Genomic DNA, 17,028 nt, shown 5'->3' with positions numbered 1-17,028 from the left:
AGTTTTTTGTCTTTAGTCCTGCCTTGCAGAAGATCACCAGAACTAAGCTAGGAATGGGGTTGTTGCATGAAGTACCTCCAGAGTACAGTGGTACCTTGGCTCACGAACTTAATCTGTTCCACGACTCTGGTTGTGACCCAAATTGGTTGTGACCCAAGTCAAATTTCCCCATAAGATTCAGTGTAAATAAGGTTAATCCGTTCTGGCCTCTCCAATGGGGTTGTGAGCCAATTTTTGGTCACGAGCCAAGTCAAATTTCCCCATAAGGTTCAATGTAAATAAGGTTAATTCGTTCTGTAACTATTTTTTTTTTAATCAGAAAAATTTGAAACAAAGTGACAAAGAACAACAAAGTAACAAAGTACTGTACAGTACAGTGGAGAACATTAACCTAGGTGCGGGGGAGGTTATTGTTTTGAGGGAGAGTCCCAGTCCATAAGGACACTGGGGAGATCTCTTTCAGGGGTTTCCTCTCTTCTTTGTCTCTTAGCTGGAGGGTCATTTGGTGAAAAATCTATCTATAGTCGCTTGTTTTTTCCTGCACTGCATAACCCTCCGGAAAGAACAGACCACGTTACTGTTCATCAGTTTCAACACTGTGTTGGTTACAGTTATGTTGGGGTGGTGCTTCTCAAAGAAATCCTGGCACTCATTCCATTTCTTCATAATGGATAGTATCACATCACTGTTCACCTCCTCCCTGTCTTCCTCTTCCTCAGTGGAATCCTCCTCAGCAAGTGCCTTCTGCTGCTCACTCTGGAGTTCAGCAAGTTCTTCTGTCGTCAGCTCCTCTATGTCTTCCCTGCATGAACACAACTGCGATCTCCCCATTTGGGGGGGTGGGGGAGATGGCCACGATCATGCTGGTTGTGCGGGTGTGGGGGGAGATGGCCTAGATTGTGCCCGTCTTTCCTGCAGGAGCACATCTGTGATCACACGTCTTCCCTGCACAAACGCAACTGCGATCGTGGCCATTTCCCCACTCGGGGTTAGGGGAGATGGCCACAATCTTGGTTGCCATCCAATGCAGAATTCGCAACCAAAGTCAAAATTTTCATGACATTTTTGTTCATGACCCAATTTGGTTGTGAACCAGGCATTCGTGAGCCGAGGCACCACTGTATAGGCAGAGCAAACCAAAACTGCTATGAATCATAGCAAGAAAATGTGCCCAAATTACCTACATTTTACAACAGTAACAATCAGAGCTGGTTTTAACTGGTTAAAAGTTTTAAACTACATTTAAAAAAAGATCTAAGCCAGTTTCTGTACTTTCAGAGTTCTGAACTTCCTACCAGCTTATGAAGAGTTTAAAGGATTTGTGTGTTGATTTATGTGCTGCAATTATTGGACAGGAGGCAGCAGAAACAGTGCGGTGCTTTTTCCCCCTACCCAAAACGTGGAACACCTAGGCAATTGTAAATGCATCCGCGCATGCACATCCTCTTGCCATGTCCAGTGGCAAGTTATTATGGGGACTGACAGTCTGTCATCATTTTGATAGCTTGAGCAGTATATCTCCTGAACAGCAATAGAGCTCTTATGCAGAAAGTATCATATGTTCCGAGCCAATTTACAGGGAAACAGCAATAACATTTTATCATGGTTGAGAGCCCAGTAGCTGCTTCCTATTAAACTTGCCCTTTCAGATACCTGTCTTGGATTAATTTGTTGATTTCAAATGGAAACTCAGTCTTCTCCACTGAAGCATGACTTTCTAGGATAGACTCTTACTGAATGACAATTACTGTATATTCTACCCACTTTTCAGGCCATTACAAGCTTTGGGCACATGGAAGACAGAGGACTTCTTCAGTAACTGATTTTAATACATGTCTAATTTTAGCTGTCAGTTATCTACGCATCAATAGATGAATCCTCAGAAAGATGAAATGCAAAACACATCTAACTTGCTCCTTTTAATGATATACTTGCTGAAAGGGATGAAAAAAGAGAAGGATTGGGGGAAACAGGGTCTCAGGTCTCTTGAAGGAAACTGCATAGTATCTTAAGAAGATATAATTTTGAAAATTGTGGATTTTTTTTCACATTCTTATCTAAATCTTAGTGCTGGAAATGCACACTGAATGTGCCTTGGAACATCTGTGATGTTCAAATATATGTTACACTGAAGATGCTCATGTGAACCCTCATGGGCAGCAGTATTCTCATTTGGGGAAACTGATTACTCCCCAGTTTTACTGTATAGGTCTTTTTGGGAGTGAACATTAAAATCCAATATCCAAAAGCACTCCCCAGAGAGGTCCGCCTGGCACCGTCGTTATTTGTTTTTCAGCGCCAGGCTAAGACCTTTTTATTTAAAACTTATTTTAATTGTTTATTTATTTATTTAACTAGGGTTTTTTTTTAAATTTTTAGCCGAGAATGCACTGAGGTTTTATTGAGGTTTTATTACACTGGGGTTTTATTGTATTGGGGTTTTATTGTGTTGTTATTTATTGATGTTTTGTGAACTGTCCCGAGGCTTTATTGCGATGGGGTGGCATAGAAATGTTTTAAATAAATAAAAGATGTGCTGTGTTGGAAATGGAATGGTATTAACACAGCCAAATCCTGAATTCTGTTACAAATTTTGTGAATGGGTACTTGGTGCTATATAGGTATTTTTTTAAAAACATGTATTGCTGGAAGTATAGCAGCTTGACACTGTTTGCACATGTAGTGTGTTTTAAAGGACAAGGTATTGCCCATGGGGATTAGTCATTAAATTGGATGCTAGTACTGAAGGGGCATTGAAATTGTGCCTTGTCTGCATGTAAAACACCTGCATTGGTTTCCAGTCTAGTTCAAAGCACATTCCAAAGTGCTAGTGCTTCACTTTTTAATCCCTTTTTAATTCTTGGGACTGGAGTATTGAAAGGAACATCTGGTTTCTGTGCCCTCTGTTCATCTACAGATTTCCTACCCTTAGGCAAAGCAGGAGTAGAAACTGAGGTCAGCACCTTTTCAGTGGTGGCACCATGCAGAAGAGCTATAGCTCATTTTCAGAGTTTATGTGCTGCACACAGAAGGTTTTAGGTTTAGCATCTCCAGTAGGACTGGGAAAATTCCTGTATGAAGAATTGGAGAGCTTCTGGCAGTCAGTGCTGACAGTACTGGGCTAGGTGGACCGTAGAACTGACTCAGTATAAGGCAGTTTCCCTTGTTCCAGTGAGTTCTTTCTCCAGGAAGGTACACCCAGAGCTCTTTCAGCACCAGAAAATGACCTTTGATTTTTGTAGGTTTTTAAGCATCCAGAACAGGGTATTATTACGGATCTTGACTGCTGTTTTTATTCTTATGTGTTATAATTGTATTCTTACTCTGTTTTAACAGCCTTCCTAATTTCAAGTTCAGCTTCTGTTTTAAATCTCATACGGTGTACCAAACCTTTGCACTTCTATTAGGTTCTATTTGGTGATTATTTTATGCTGTAGTTTTGCATTTCTAAACATGTACTTCCCATTTTGTCATGTTGTATTTTATGGTTTCAATCATTATGAAATGCCTGGAGAGTTTCAACTATCGGGCAGAATAGAAATGTAATGCATAAATAAACATGTTTCAAACAGTTCTGGCAGAATAACAGATACAGTAATAACGAGGGTTTAAAAAATAAATTAAAATGAAACATGCAGTTGCCGAAAGGAACAATTGGAAATCAAACCAGAGCCAGCAGATTTGTAATGCAAAGAAATAAACTGGCAGTAATAGGTAGGGTCCATTTAGATAGATGGATAGATAATTTATTGCTTTGGTTGCTATTCCATACATGGTATCTAGAGACATGAGTAGCTGAATACAATATTATTGGTATTACAAACAATATAATGACCAAGTAAGACTTTGCAATCTAGATTCCTTGCAAAAAGCTGCTACAATAATAGTTTTTTTCCAGAATATATCTTACTTTTAGGGAGTTCATGTTATCTGTTTCCCTTGGTCTTATTGTTCTGCATAATTCTGCAATATTAAGACTACTGTAATTCTGTCTGGTTTGCTTTTTTGTACAGTGTGCTGTCTTCTCAGAAGTAAGCCCCAGTTCAGAAATTCACTCCCTAAAACCCTAATATGTGGCCGGCATTTTTGTGAAACTAACTTTTAATTGTCTTTCTTTATAACCGCAAGTAGAATTGCTACAGCATTGCACTTTGCAACTTGATAGCCTCTGCACAGGAACCTGCCAGATTTTTTTTTATGCCTGTAGCATTAAAACCTTCTCAACTACATTTAAAGTCTATCCTCAATGGCACAATGGTTTGTGCCTTCACCTTAGTGATGGCAATAGAACAAATGATGTTTCTGCTTGGACAAGCTTTGTTTTATCAGGATCAGTAACCTTCTCAGCAATTGACCCAGAACTATAATGCATGTCTCTGAAGAGATAGAGAACATATGTCACAGTGCTGTGTAGGCTTGCCTCTGTATAGTAAAGATTGAATAAAAATATAGTTTACAATAGTTGAATATCTTGCGAGGAGAAAAGCCATTAGACTTATTGCTGATGTTGTATACCATCCATTCTTTTAATTTGTCAGTGCACAGTTCTGCTCTGGAATGAGTCAGCCAGTTTCCAAGAATACCATTTTAATTTCAAGTTAAGATACCCTTTAAGATAATGCAATCTTCTTTTTATATCCAATGGCTAAAGGGTCCAGAAAGGTCTTTATTTTGTGCTTCTACTTTCACTGAACAATTTGCATGCTAGAAATGCGTGGAGGATTGATGACCTTTAATTTAAGGAAGGGTCTCCCTCCCTTAATAGTGCTCTGGATCATTTTTCAAGTCTTACAATAAAGGTGGAGAAATGACAACATGGTCCCAGCATATAAAAATAAGTCACCCATGACGTGTGCGTTTTGACATGAACACTTCTCTTCTTCTGACCTTTGACAGGTTAGGGCTTGACCCAAAGCTGCTGTCCAAAATCCTAAATATGAGTTCAGGCCGTTGTTGGTCAAGCGATACTTACAACCCTGTTCCAGGAGTAATGGAAGGGGTGCCTTCTGCTAACAATTATCAAGGTGGCTTTGGAACAACACTGATGGCCAAGGTATGTATATGTACATATGGAAAAATAGAGATGTGCTGTAATAGAAAATCGACTCAATCTTGATGAATAGAATAAATCAGTATTTCCATTCATCCTCTTCCCAGAACATCCTGCATTGCTTAAATACTTTTTAACAGCACAGTGGATATTTGCATACAGAAATTTCGATAGCACATCAAAACATTAATTACTTGTGTTCACAATTGTATTCATATTTCATTAGTCAAAAAACTTTACCACCACCCAAGTTCTCAGTTAGATAATGACACATTAAAAACACACAGACATTAAAATGTAACACAAAATGTGTATTATGCAGTACTAAAAAATAGGAAGACAACTGTTGGCTAAAAATTGGAATAAAAACATCTCTATAATGGCTTTGCTGATTTTGTCTTCTTGGGGTACTTACATGAAACTGCCTTTTATGTCATTTTAGGAGCAACTGAAACGACTTCCTAGGTCTTAGCCAAAGACTTTTGGCTAAGATTAAAAAACAAAAGTCTTATGCTGCTCATTTAATACATCTTGTTACTTTGGGGTGGTATGGTTTCTCTAATGTGTGTGTGTTGACCATTTCTTCTGTTTATAGATTTTACTTTGTAAATTGTAGGGCAGTTTTTTGAAGGACAGTAAAGAAATGGATACCATAAATAATACCATAATTTTTAAAAATCCTCTATTAGATACTCAAATCATGAGTCCCCATCCCCATCAGGATAGAGGCTTGGAGAGAAGGGAAAGGAGCATGCTGGAAGTGGAAGAGGGCTGGAGCCAACAGCTTACACCTCAGCCTCTTTCCCTGCTCTATATGTCCACCAAGGGAAAATACTTGGTTCAGTGCTCAGCACAGGTTATACCCGCCTCTCCTTGTTTCATACATTGGATGCATGTGAGCCTCCAAGTTTGGAAGCCTACATGCATCTGAATCAGGGTGGATTGTATTACACCCTGATTTAATTAAAAGCCAGGGAAAGCCTGCATGAACAAGTCTCTTTTCAGAGGACATTTGAAAGATGCCACATTTTCTGCATCCTGAACCTCATGACTGAGGATTTCCAAAGCTTTGGTGCTGCTTTCTACCACTGGCATATTCCACAGCAACATTCTATTGATTTTAGAATGGCCAGCAAGGCTTCCTGCAGTGATCTTAAAGGTTGGTTGTATATATATATATGGGAGGGTGGCCTGCTGTTGCACCACATTTTCCTAAAATACAATAGACGAGCATCATTAAAGCAAATAATTGCCGATTCAGCTGTCACTCCCCATAATAAGGTGCTATATTTGCAAACAAAGGGCTGAGACAAGGATGTAAACTTTGGCAACATCTAAGCATTATAGGCATGTGCTGAATCAGTCAAACTGGGAGCTAGTTATACCTTGTAGTACTATCTTGTGGTTCTATTAGGAACATAGGAAGCCACCCTATGCAGAACCAGTCCATTGTCTGTTTAGCTTGGCATTGTGTACAGGATCTGGCAGCAGCTTTCCAGGGTTTCAGACCCAGGCTTTTTCATCTCTATCTGAGTATATTGGAATTGAGCCTGCAACTGTTCTAATACTTAGCTACTGTGCTTCTCTGAAAACTGCATGGTCTCGGACAGCACACAGTTTTTTTTAGTGTGCTTACATCCATATGTTTAGATATAGTTCTCATTGTGTAATAGGCTTCTCCTATCTTTGTGCCCATCCCTCTTGCTAAATATTTGTTTCTATTTTCAGGATCTTGGTTTGGCCCAAAATTCTGCTACCAATACCAAGACGCCAATCCCTCTTGGCTCCCTAGCCCATCAGGTTTACAGAATCATGTGTGCCAAGGGCTATGCCCAGAAAGACTTCTCATCTGTGTTCCAGTTTTTACGTGAAGAGGAGAACTTGTGAGATCTTTTAAAGAACGGACCCTGTTAGAAACCATGTTATTTGGAGCTTCCTTGCAGATTACTCAAAGATACATGGGTTAAATCAAAGATCATGAATCATGATCTCACCCATCTCTATCTGCTGGGGTCACAGCTGACTCCAGGATTTTTTGTTTCTTATTTGAAAGTTTATGGGAATGTTTTTTTATCATCTAACAATACTTATCCAACTTAAGGAACAGTCCTATGCATGTATAGACAGAAAAAAGTCTTACAACTGTCATCATGGCCCAAGTGGTAAGGCCATTTCTGTCTAAACATGCAAAGAATTGCACTCTTCAAGAAGCATAGTAGGATTCAAACAAAATCCAGTGTATGTATTTGCACACAAAACTGAGTGCATAGTTCTAAACTATGCAAAAATAACTGTGATGAAGGGAACTGAGCTGAGCTTCCTATCTAAGTTTCTAATAACCACTTTATCTTTTTTAACAAAAAAGATTATTGCAGTGAAAGACTTTCCTGATATTTTTTTAAATCTCATTTTGGCCTTGGTATAAATGGTGTACTTTAATTATGCTGTAGCAGTGGAAAAGCTGTGTTAGGAAATGTTTGCAAGTTATTGGAAAGCTGCTGCTAATAAATGTTAAACACTGTGTGTGTATTTAACACTGTTGTTTGCTAGCCTAATTGTATACATTTTTTACCCCTTTCATACATTTTCAAAGGATTTGGATCTACTAACCTCAATGAAAGGCACTTGCTTTAATCATATATGGCAATATTATAAATTTCAATAAATAAATCCTATTATTTTGAAAGCAAATAAAATCCAAGGTAGTGAATGATCACTAGATGTCTGATTTCTTTTTGCAGTTATTGATTTCATTATTATTGCCTTTTGTGTATACAGATAGAGATGCATTTGCAAGCTATATAAAAGAACCACAAACCTGTTCTGCATACAGGTTTATATGGATTTGTATATTCCACACACGCACAAACACACACACACACACACACTTCTTATGGATCAGTATGTTCGTTAAAGTTTTTCTTTATCTTTGTTAGGAATACAGTCCACAATTGATAACCAAAGTCTACAGCGCATAAGACCTATTGCTCTTTAAACACTGAAAGCATAGCCTGTGGATATAGTTCCTAACTTTTGCAAGATGAAACCCTCTGAGTATATGTGCACATTCATCAGAACTGGCTATTCACCCTAGCAAGGGACAGGGGAAAGTCCAGACCTAAGCAAAATTTTAGGTTACCCTGTAAAGAAGTTCCCAACTGTCTTACAGGACAGGGGATGGTCAAGAACATTTCTCCCTCCTTTTGTTGTTGCCCACCATCCTGCTACTTAACCCTAGAACTAGACCAAAGGGAACTCAAGTATCTTCAAGCTTTTACTAGGGAGGAGGTAACTACCAGCTCTAACTCCACCTAATTTAAGTCAGAGGGTAGACAGGCTGAACCTAGCAAGTACTTATGCAGCATCAAAGAGCAAGAAGGCAGGAGACTCATCCTTGGGTAGCCCAAAAGTACACCATCAAACCCCAGCTGCCAAATTTAGAAGCATTATTAAGATGGTGAATAAGGGATAAAAGCTCCAGTGGGGTGCATTTCTTGAACCTAATTGCTATGGGCAGGGGCAGGGCTCCTAGTGGAATGGATTGGGACACATGCAGGGGAGCAAACACCAGAGGAGTGAGTGATGATGGGATATTCCGGGCATGCGTCCCCTCTCCTGCAATTGCTGAACTCTTGTTTTTAATAAAAATTGCTGTGAGTACAGTTTCTTCTAAATGGAGGGCTCCTAGCACTAGAGCTACCAGGCATTGTGCAGCAATTGTTCTCCTTAATGAACCGGAAAACTTGGATTACATTTACATCCCACCTTTTCTCCATCATAGAACTCTAGGAGGTTACATGAGACTCCCAGCTGGTTTGCCTGCCAAATCTTTGACCAGGCCATAATCTGCTTAGTTTGACCAGGCCATAATCTGCAACCTCACGAGCTCAGAGTTTTCTGTAGTCAGGACAAAGCAATGGGAAATCACTGGCGGTTACGCGTGGGAGATGACATCTGGGCCTCTGTAATATTCTATGAATGTGGCAGGGCTATGGTGCTATAAAAGCCTCATTTGGAAGCAGCTTGTGGCACACATGAAATACATTTTCCTATAAAAACAGCTATTGACCCAAAGTTGCCAAGGGATCTCTTGCACCATGGCTGATAAGTCTCCAAAATCAGGTGTTCATAGTTAGTATAGGTAACCCTTTTCAAACAGTGGCTACACAGCACTATATTTTATTTTCCTCTGCACGGTATTGCTATTATAGGATTATGGGGAATAAAGCCTTTGCGATTCTCACTTTGTTAAGTAGATAGTGTAAAGATACAAATGACCTGATTCATATATTGCTGCTAACAGATCTCTCTGTGCATATATGTACTTTAAAGCCATCACTTCAGCAGCTGCCCCTTTAAGCCCAACTGAACTGTGCAGTTAGTGCCATCACTCAGAAAAATCAAGTTTTTTCTGTGACAGTTCTGACAAATCTGAATGGAGATACTTAACTTTTCTTCCAAAACAAAGCAGGGCCCTGTGGAGCACCATATAATTTTTACTGTATCTAAAAAATAATTGAGACCTAGAAAAAAATGGCCAGCCTTGGCTGGTACATTTTCTTGCGCCAAGAGCATTTATTTTAATATCTGAACCTGAAATCTGCATATTTTAATGAATGAATTTTGAATAGATTCCCTTTACAGATACTGAGAAGACTGAGATGGTTGTTCCACATTCTCTTTAACTGTGACAAGAGTTTTCCCTTCTTTCTCTTTAGGGGTCAGAGGTAATTAGTTGTGTCTGCTTGTTAAATGTTGAGGTTTGCAGAGCCAGGTTCGCAGAAAGGCTGGCTGTTTATGCGGTAACTATATAGTCTGTTAGTCACCAGGCTTTACCCTTGAGCTGGTAATAAATGAGTACACACGATCTCTCATTTTATATGACAGATCCCATAGCATTTGCAAAATTTATTTGATCTTACGTAAGATAAAGTTCAGCTCATCAACTGCTGAATCACAATGTCTATTCTGCAGTAAATAAAAATGGTTACATTGTTTGAAGATGGAATAGTCATCTGCAGCTATTGTCTTCCATTCAGGGTGTGTGTGTGCTTGAAAGAGGTCCCAATGCAGCGCCCTCAACAATTTCCACAAAGAAGAAACTCTGAGTCTATCTCCAGTCTCTATCCCTTCAGACATTTTTTTAATGAAAAAAGTTAGGTTCCCCTTCCTGTTTTGGAATCTCTTTGGATCAGCTCTGCAGCAGGCAGGAAGGGAAGACAAGAGTTGCTTCCTTGCACTGCCCAATTTTCTCCCACCGACAGAGATCCTTTCGCTTTGTTCTCTGTCTCCACTCCCAGCCTCTAGCCTTCCTCATTTTCTCCTTTTGCCCTTAGCTTCCTTCTTTCCTCCACCCCTGGCTTGTAGCTCTTTGCTTTTCTCTTGCTCTTGCCCATCCTTAGGTTTGCGCCTTCTTTTCACTAGCCTGCTCCATTGTGACCAGCTGTGCCTTTGGTGGTACTGCCCACAGTAGCTTCTCAAATTCCCAACTATACCTTTGGGTCCAAAAAGTTGATTTAGAAATGGAGCAATTGTGCTTGGAACAATTGGCTTCGATACCTCTATACATCTAAAGTTCAGATCCTGGATATTGCATCCTTATATAGGTGCAAATGATGTGGTCTGCACTCTGCATTTTGCAGCATATAGATCATGGAATGCCTATGCACAATTGAGTTTACAAGTACCTTTCAGGTACATGGGACAGGGCAATGAAAATTGTGTTGTGTTCCACTCCCATCTGGGGAAGACTGGAGAAGAATATCTCAGGTTAACTAGTCTGCAGAGTAGTGGGACTTAGATAAAAGTAGCATTATAATGTCTTGGTGAACCTGTGTACAAAGAAGTCCCTTTATTCTCTTGCTACATGCTTCTGGTCTGAGATGGACAAAGAACCCATCACATTTGAAAAGAGACATACAGCAATCTATATAAAACATGTTTTACAGAGACTGAGTGTACTTGCTTTGCTTTGAACTCTATGGTGTGACCTACTTGCTTAAGTGTATTTACTGGGCTAGTCTTGCCTTGCAAAGGCAATTCTGGGGAAAACTCGACCCATCCCTCTGATCTCACAACATCATGAATTATGTTTCCTCAGTCTTACAGATCTAATCTGAGAACTTTCTGGGTGTGATAGATGTATCATACTTCTGCAGTTTGAATTAGATGGCATCTCAATGAGTGCTTAGGACAATCCAGTAGACATTGTTTACTTGAATTTCCAAAAGGCTTTTGACAAAGTTCCTCACTAAAGGTTTCTGAGCAAGCAGCCACAGAATAAAAGGAGACCTCCTCTAATGGATCACTAACTGGTTAAAGAACAGAAAACAGAGGGTGGAAATAAATGGTAATTTCTCCTAGTGGAAGCATGTCATCAATACTAGGACCAATTATTTTCAACCTACTTGTAAATGGTCTGGAATTAGGAGTAAGCAGTGAAGTGGCCAAGTTTGCTGATGACACCAGCATTGCTGAGCAAGAGGGCAGAACAAAACATCCTTGGGCAATCCTAAAGTATACTATCAACCTCCAGCTGCCAAATTAAGAAGCATAATTAAGATTGGAGGTAAAAGATTAAAAACTCCAATGGGATGCCTTTTTTGAAGCCTAATTGTGGCATGCAGGGGCAGGGTTCTTGGTAGAATGGAGGAGGGTGCATATGCGCGAAAGAGAGTGTGCGTCGGGTTAGTCCTGCCTACTTTTTGAGCTGGCCTTGCCAAGTGCTGGCACACAGTTCCTGGAAAAGAAAACTTGGCTGTTCCCTACAAATGTTTTTCTACCCTTGCTGTAGGCTCAGGGGAGGATACCGGCAAATGCAGGTGAATTCTCCACTCACAAGTGTTACTTAGCACATAAGAGTCACCTATGTAGATGCCTAAGACTTTTCCAGAAAGAGGCATGAAATGGCAAATGTTCCTCTTTAGAATCAAAAACCAGGACATATCAAGGGAAAATTCCAGCTTATGAGAGCCAGTGTGGTGTAGTGGTTAAGAGCATGGGACTGGGACTCAGACAATCTGGGTTCTAGTCCCCACTCAGCCATGGAGCCAGTTGGGTGACTTCGGGCCAGTCACAGACTCTCAGCCCAACCTACCTCACAGGGTTGTTGTTGTGGGATAAGATGGAGGAAGAGATGTAAGTTGCCTAAAGCCCTTTGTAGGAAAAAGGCAGCATATAAATATAAATAAATAAATAAATAAATAAATAAATAGATCTTGTAAGATGTTTGGGAAGCAACAGGGCAGTTCCACTTTAATGGAGAAGCTGGATTAGGGGGCCCAAAACAGGCTATTTTTAAAGGGACAGCTTTCTCCACATCTCCTCATATGTTAGTGACATGTACAGGTATATATACATTCATACTAAGTTTATATATACACACACATACCCCTACTAAGTGGAGATTTACCATTAGCTTCAGCAGTGTCATTAAGATCATGGAGAAAACCTATGCCTTGAAGGACACAATGGCACATCACAGTGGGGAAAGTTGTTACCCACTGACTGAGAGGCAACTTCAAGGGCCAGTTCTCCCTTTTAATAATTACTCAACTAGCCTTGGACTGGACAGCCCTTGACACAGAGGAGACCTTGAAACAGAGGAATGCCCTCTGTAAGTAGGTCATTTGGCAACCGTAAGAGGGGTTCTGTCCGTGCACATAGTTTTTGTTCATCCTTCTCCTTCAAGCCAGTTCAGTAGCATGTCTCGACCAAAATCTGAGAAGGGAGAAAAACAGCTGAATTCCATGAAGTTTTTTGTCTACTGAGAGAGTTTGGTTAGTAGGAAGTAGTTGCTCCCTTGCAAAATCCAGCACAGAAGTCTGGGTGATAAAGCTCATGCCAAAACATCCAGGCTCTTAGGAGGCCCCCTGAGGGTCTGCGTTTGGCAGCATTGTCTGGGATTTTTGCCCCAGTTGCCAGGATCCTGGCGGCTTCTGAAATTCGGCTTTTGTTTGTGACCTAATGTAGCTATAAGTTTCCAGCTTGGATTGAATTAAGCTTTTTGGACCTGTTTTGCATATGTACACAGCTGAGCTGACATGTCTATTTAATGGGTTGCCCCGCCTCTGAGAGCAATAGCAGATATTCAATCTGCTGTGAGCCAAGACAATGGGATAGGGCAGCAGCGTGTTAGCCAGGGCTTGTAGGAAACTGTCTCCTGCAAAGCAGAAAGGAAGGAAAAGCATGGGAACTTTCAGGACCAGGATTTAATTTCTTTTTTATAGGAAAGTAATTTTCAAATAGATTTGTGTGCTTTCAGGCAAAATTAGCATGTAACATTTTACAGTATGGATGTTACTGATATTTTGAAGCAGCAATTTTTATAGCATTTCTTCTGGCTTACGAAAAGCAAAACATTTTACATGTACACTAAATGTACGCTTTAGCAAGGGACACAAATCCACAATAGAGCCAGTGTGGTATAGTGGTTAAGAGCATGGGACTGGGACTCAGAGGATCTGGGTTCGAGTCCCCCCTCAGCCATGGAGCCAACTGGGTGACTTTGGGCCAGTCACTCTCTCTCAGCCCAACCTACCTCACAGGGTTGTTGTTGTGGGGATCAGATGGAGGAGGAGAATGATGTAAGCTGCCTTGAGTCCTTTGTAGGAAAAAGGCAGGATATAAATAAATAAATAAATACTTTCAGAATATGTTGTTCTTGAACCATTCCTGGAAAAGCTAGATTCTAACTGGGTTCCGTGTCCGTGCATGTTTGTGTGAGTGTATGAATATAGTGTTTCAACTTTGCAGCTACTGCTGAATATGGGGTGTGTGTGCACACACATGCATAGAGCCCCATAAATGCATCTGGAAACCACTTTAAACCAATGGTTTATAAAAATGCATCTCCATGAGATTAGCTCTTAGAAGCCCACAGCAGGCAGGCATTTCCCTCCTAATAAGGAAGGAGGATATGTGAGGCAAGAAACCAATTGGTATGATTTTCATTGGCTGGGATGGTCAAAGAAATGGCTGGAAATATTCTGGCTTCAGGAAAGTCTCTTGAGGTTGTGTGGGAATAAGCACTCAAAGCAATAGGAAGCTTGAATTGCTTTAGGGCAGGGAGGGAGCCTGATGTTCTCCAGATGTTGGGGCTACAACTCCTGTCAGCCTCAGCCATGATCACACATTTTGTAGTCCAAAGCACTGGGAAGATGTCTTGTTTCCTATTTCTGCCTTAGCAATCAGACTCCTTGTCCCTCTAGCCCCATGCTGCTCAGGCACTTGCTGCTGATCTGTTTTAAATGAGATGCTGGGCATTGAACATGGAGCTTTCTGCATGGAAAGCACTGCTGGTGCTCTACCACTGAGCTATGTTCCTTCCCCTAAAAGGCAATGGCTTGGTTCCCTTGTCTCACAACGTAAGTTCCAGAGAGGGAGGAGAATTAGGCCTTGGGTTCTGGGCAGAAACAAGGGAAGTGATGCAAAATACTGACCTTGCCTGAGGACAGAGGTTTGTCATGACATAGTGGACAACCTGGCTTCCAGCATCACTATATAGTAATGCAGATCCTGGACCAAACAAGGGACTCTGAAGACTGGAGGCTCAGACAGTAAAGCAGATGTGAGCAACCTTTCTCAGCACAAGGTTATGAGGTAGGGAAGAAAGGCTTTTCATGTAGTGCTTGGATCTTAATTCTGAGACAAAATGGAAGGCACCAGCCTGGAGTAGAAAAGCTCTAAAGTATCTCCCTTTGCTCTTGTATGTTAAATCTTTTTGTACCAATCTGAACTACATGTTTTTAATGAGGTTGTGAACCAGGCTGAAAGCAGTCAAGATGCAATGCTCTGATTTAAGTCAGTTTGAGTTCCATTGATCTCAGGAGGACTTAATCTGGATCAGGCTGCAGTATTCTATAAATGTATTTTGGAATTTATCAGGTAACCCCTCTATTTCAGAAACAAGGAAGCCTAGAAGTAAATTGGCACCTGTGCTATTAATAATGCAAATTTACAAACAAGAAAATACCAAGTAGAAATAATGCACCAGTTGAGAAGTAATAAACTCTTTGATCTTTCTTTGAAGATGGAATATGGGTTTAAACTACCTCTTCAGGAACAACCAGATGCCAATAAAGACCAGGACTTGACTTTGATAAAAAAAAATAGCTGAGACCTGCCCAGCTGTGCTGGTTTGTAAACAGATTAGTTAAATGATCATCAGCCCTGATTGGCATGGCATAACTCTGTAAATTTCAGCCCCATGGCCAGAATCAACAAACTATGTCATTTCTCATTTTAGGAAAGCCATTTGATTTCTGTTAAACTAAAATGGCAAAGGAACAATGATGTGCAAAGTGAAAAAGCATTTTTTAAAAGAGTGGATTTGTTTGCTTTCCATTTCTTTAATTGGAAAAGTATTGCCCCCCCCCCCATATGGATGAAAGGAAAGATGGTAGTTTGTCTGTGCTTTTGGCCTTCAAAGGGCACAGTCATCTTTGTGTACAAGAGAATACTATGGCTTGCGGTGTGAAGCAGGACTACCCATTGTGCTTTGATTAAGTAAGACTAGAGTGGAAATATTTGTTTTCTGGATGCACAAAAAGTGGCTGTGTAAAACACAGTTGTACAGGCTGAGGCTAGAGCTAATAGGGCTTATCAAGCCCCTACCCTGTTGAGAATTCAAGGGAGTTTAAAAGCAACAGTCATCTCATGCTCACCTTTAGAAAACAGCTTTTCTTGTGGGACAAAAGTAGTGGCCACACACACCAAAACATCTTTTAACTTCCTTGAAAGCTGTTGTCTATCTTTGGTCTGAAACAAGAAGAATGAAGATGGTGAGAGTTAAGCCATGTAACAGAGTATACAGAGAATGGATAGTAAGCACCTCAGGGCAGTCAGTCCACCTCTTACATGAGGAACATACCTTCCCATTAACTTCAGGCCAACTACAGATTTACTTTTTGAAACTGTACAGCTGCAGTGCTATACCCATTTACTTGGGAGTAGGTCCTGTGGATCCCTTGAGCCTTCAGTCTGAGAAGCAGGGCCAACATTTGGGGGGGATCCAGCATGAACCTGTGACACAGGTCCCCTCCCATGATCAGATCCCAAACATACAGCCTCTGCAGTCATGAAAACAAAAAAACAAAAAAACATTTAATCCTGAAATCACGCGTTCTGCATTTCTGATACCACAGCATGTCCACACAGCATCTTTTCTACCATGCTCCAGTAACCCCCTCTACTTATTTTTTATTATCAGCTATTTTTGTTTAACAGCAAGTAGAGTCCTAGAAAAGTTGCTGACTATTTTGGAACTTTTTGGCTGGTTATAATAAGGTTATTATCCTATGGATGTTTTGATTTTTAAAAAGATTCCTAAGTAGTTATGTGGTTGCAAACATTTTTAAATAGACCAATTTACTTTAAAGCATTATTTTTAGTTTGTCCTCAGCACCTAGAATAATAATTTGTTCCTCTCATCATCTTTCTTACCCTGCTGCCTATTGATAAGGACTAGTCATTCCTGAGAATGTATACCCTAGGGAAGCAGGAATCTGTCATGCTTTTCCAAATGTTCAGAAGTCCTCAGTGCAGACAGATAACCAGGTTACAGGCTCAGCCTCTGCTCCTCAATCCCTCTCTTGATTGCATGGAGCTCTGTAATCACATTCAACCAAACATATTTTCAGTTTCCGTTCAGACCTTCCCTGCCAACATGGGCACTGTTGAAGAGGGCTACAAACTCTTGAACTAGACATTCTAGGTCTCCTGGGTTGTCTTAACCTCCTGTGTTAAAAGGAAGCCTGTGTTCCTGTAAAAGGGATGACAAAGAACCTCAGGTGGGAACATGCAAGAACCTACCTAAGAACCTAGAGTACCACTTCACATTTGAGAGAGATTCCCAGACTATGATGAACACTAAAACTCATCTGTTTTATCTGGGTGTTTGCCTCCGTCTGCTGCCCAGGTGCTAATTTTGGTACATGACTTGAAGAGTCAGAGAGTGTCCTTGATTTTTAAATCAGTCT

General features: G+C 40.5%; 1 protein-coding gene across 1 annotated transcript in view; it reads left to right on the top strand.

The window, feature by feature from the left end:
* The window catches only part of HIBADH (3-hydroxyisobutyrate dehydrogenase), an 83,938-nt gene extending 76,172 nt beyond the window's left edge, over positions 1-7,766 (top strand). The window contains exons 7-8 of the mRNA XM_044450732.1: positions 4,897-5,053; positions 6,779-7,766. Of these exons, the coding sequence (XP_044306667.1) occupies positions 4,897-5,053; positions 6,779-6,937 (316 nt within the window). The 3' untranslated portion in view covers positions 6,938-7,766. The remainder of the gene's footprint in view (positions 1-4,896; positions 5,054-6,778) is intronic.
* Positions 7,767-17,028: the final 9,262 nt, after the last annotated feature.

This window comes from Varanus komodoensis, unplaced genomic scaffold, assembly GCF_004798865.1.
Source record: "Varanus komodoensis strain SLA01 unplaced genomic scaffold, ASM479886v1 scaffold68, whole genome shotgun sequence".
In the NCBI taxonomy this organism is placed as follows: domain Eukaryota; kingdom Metazoa; phylum Chordata; class Lepidosauria; order Squamata; family Varanidae; genus Varanus; species Varanus komodoensis.
Note: the sequence above shows the minus strand (reverse complement) of the source record. Positions and strands in the feature narration are given on the sequence as shown.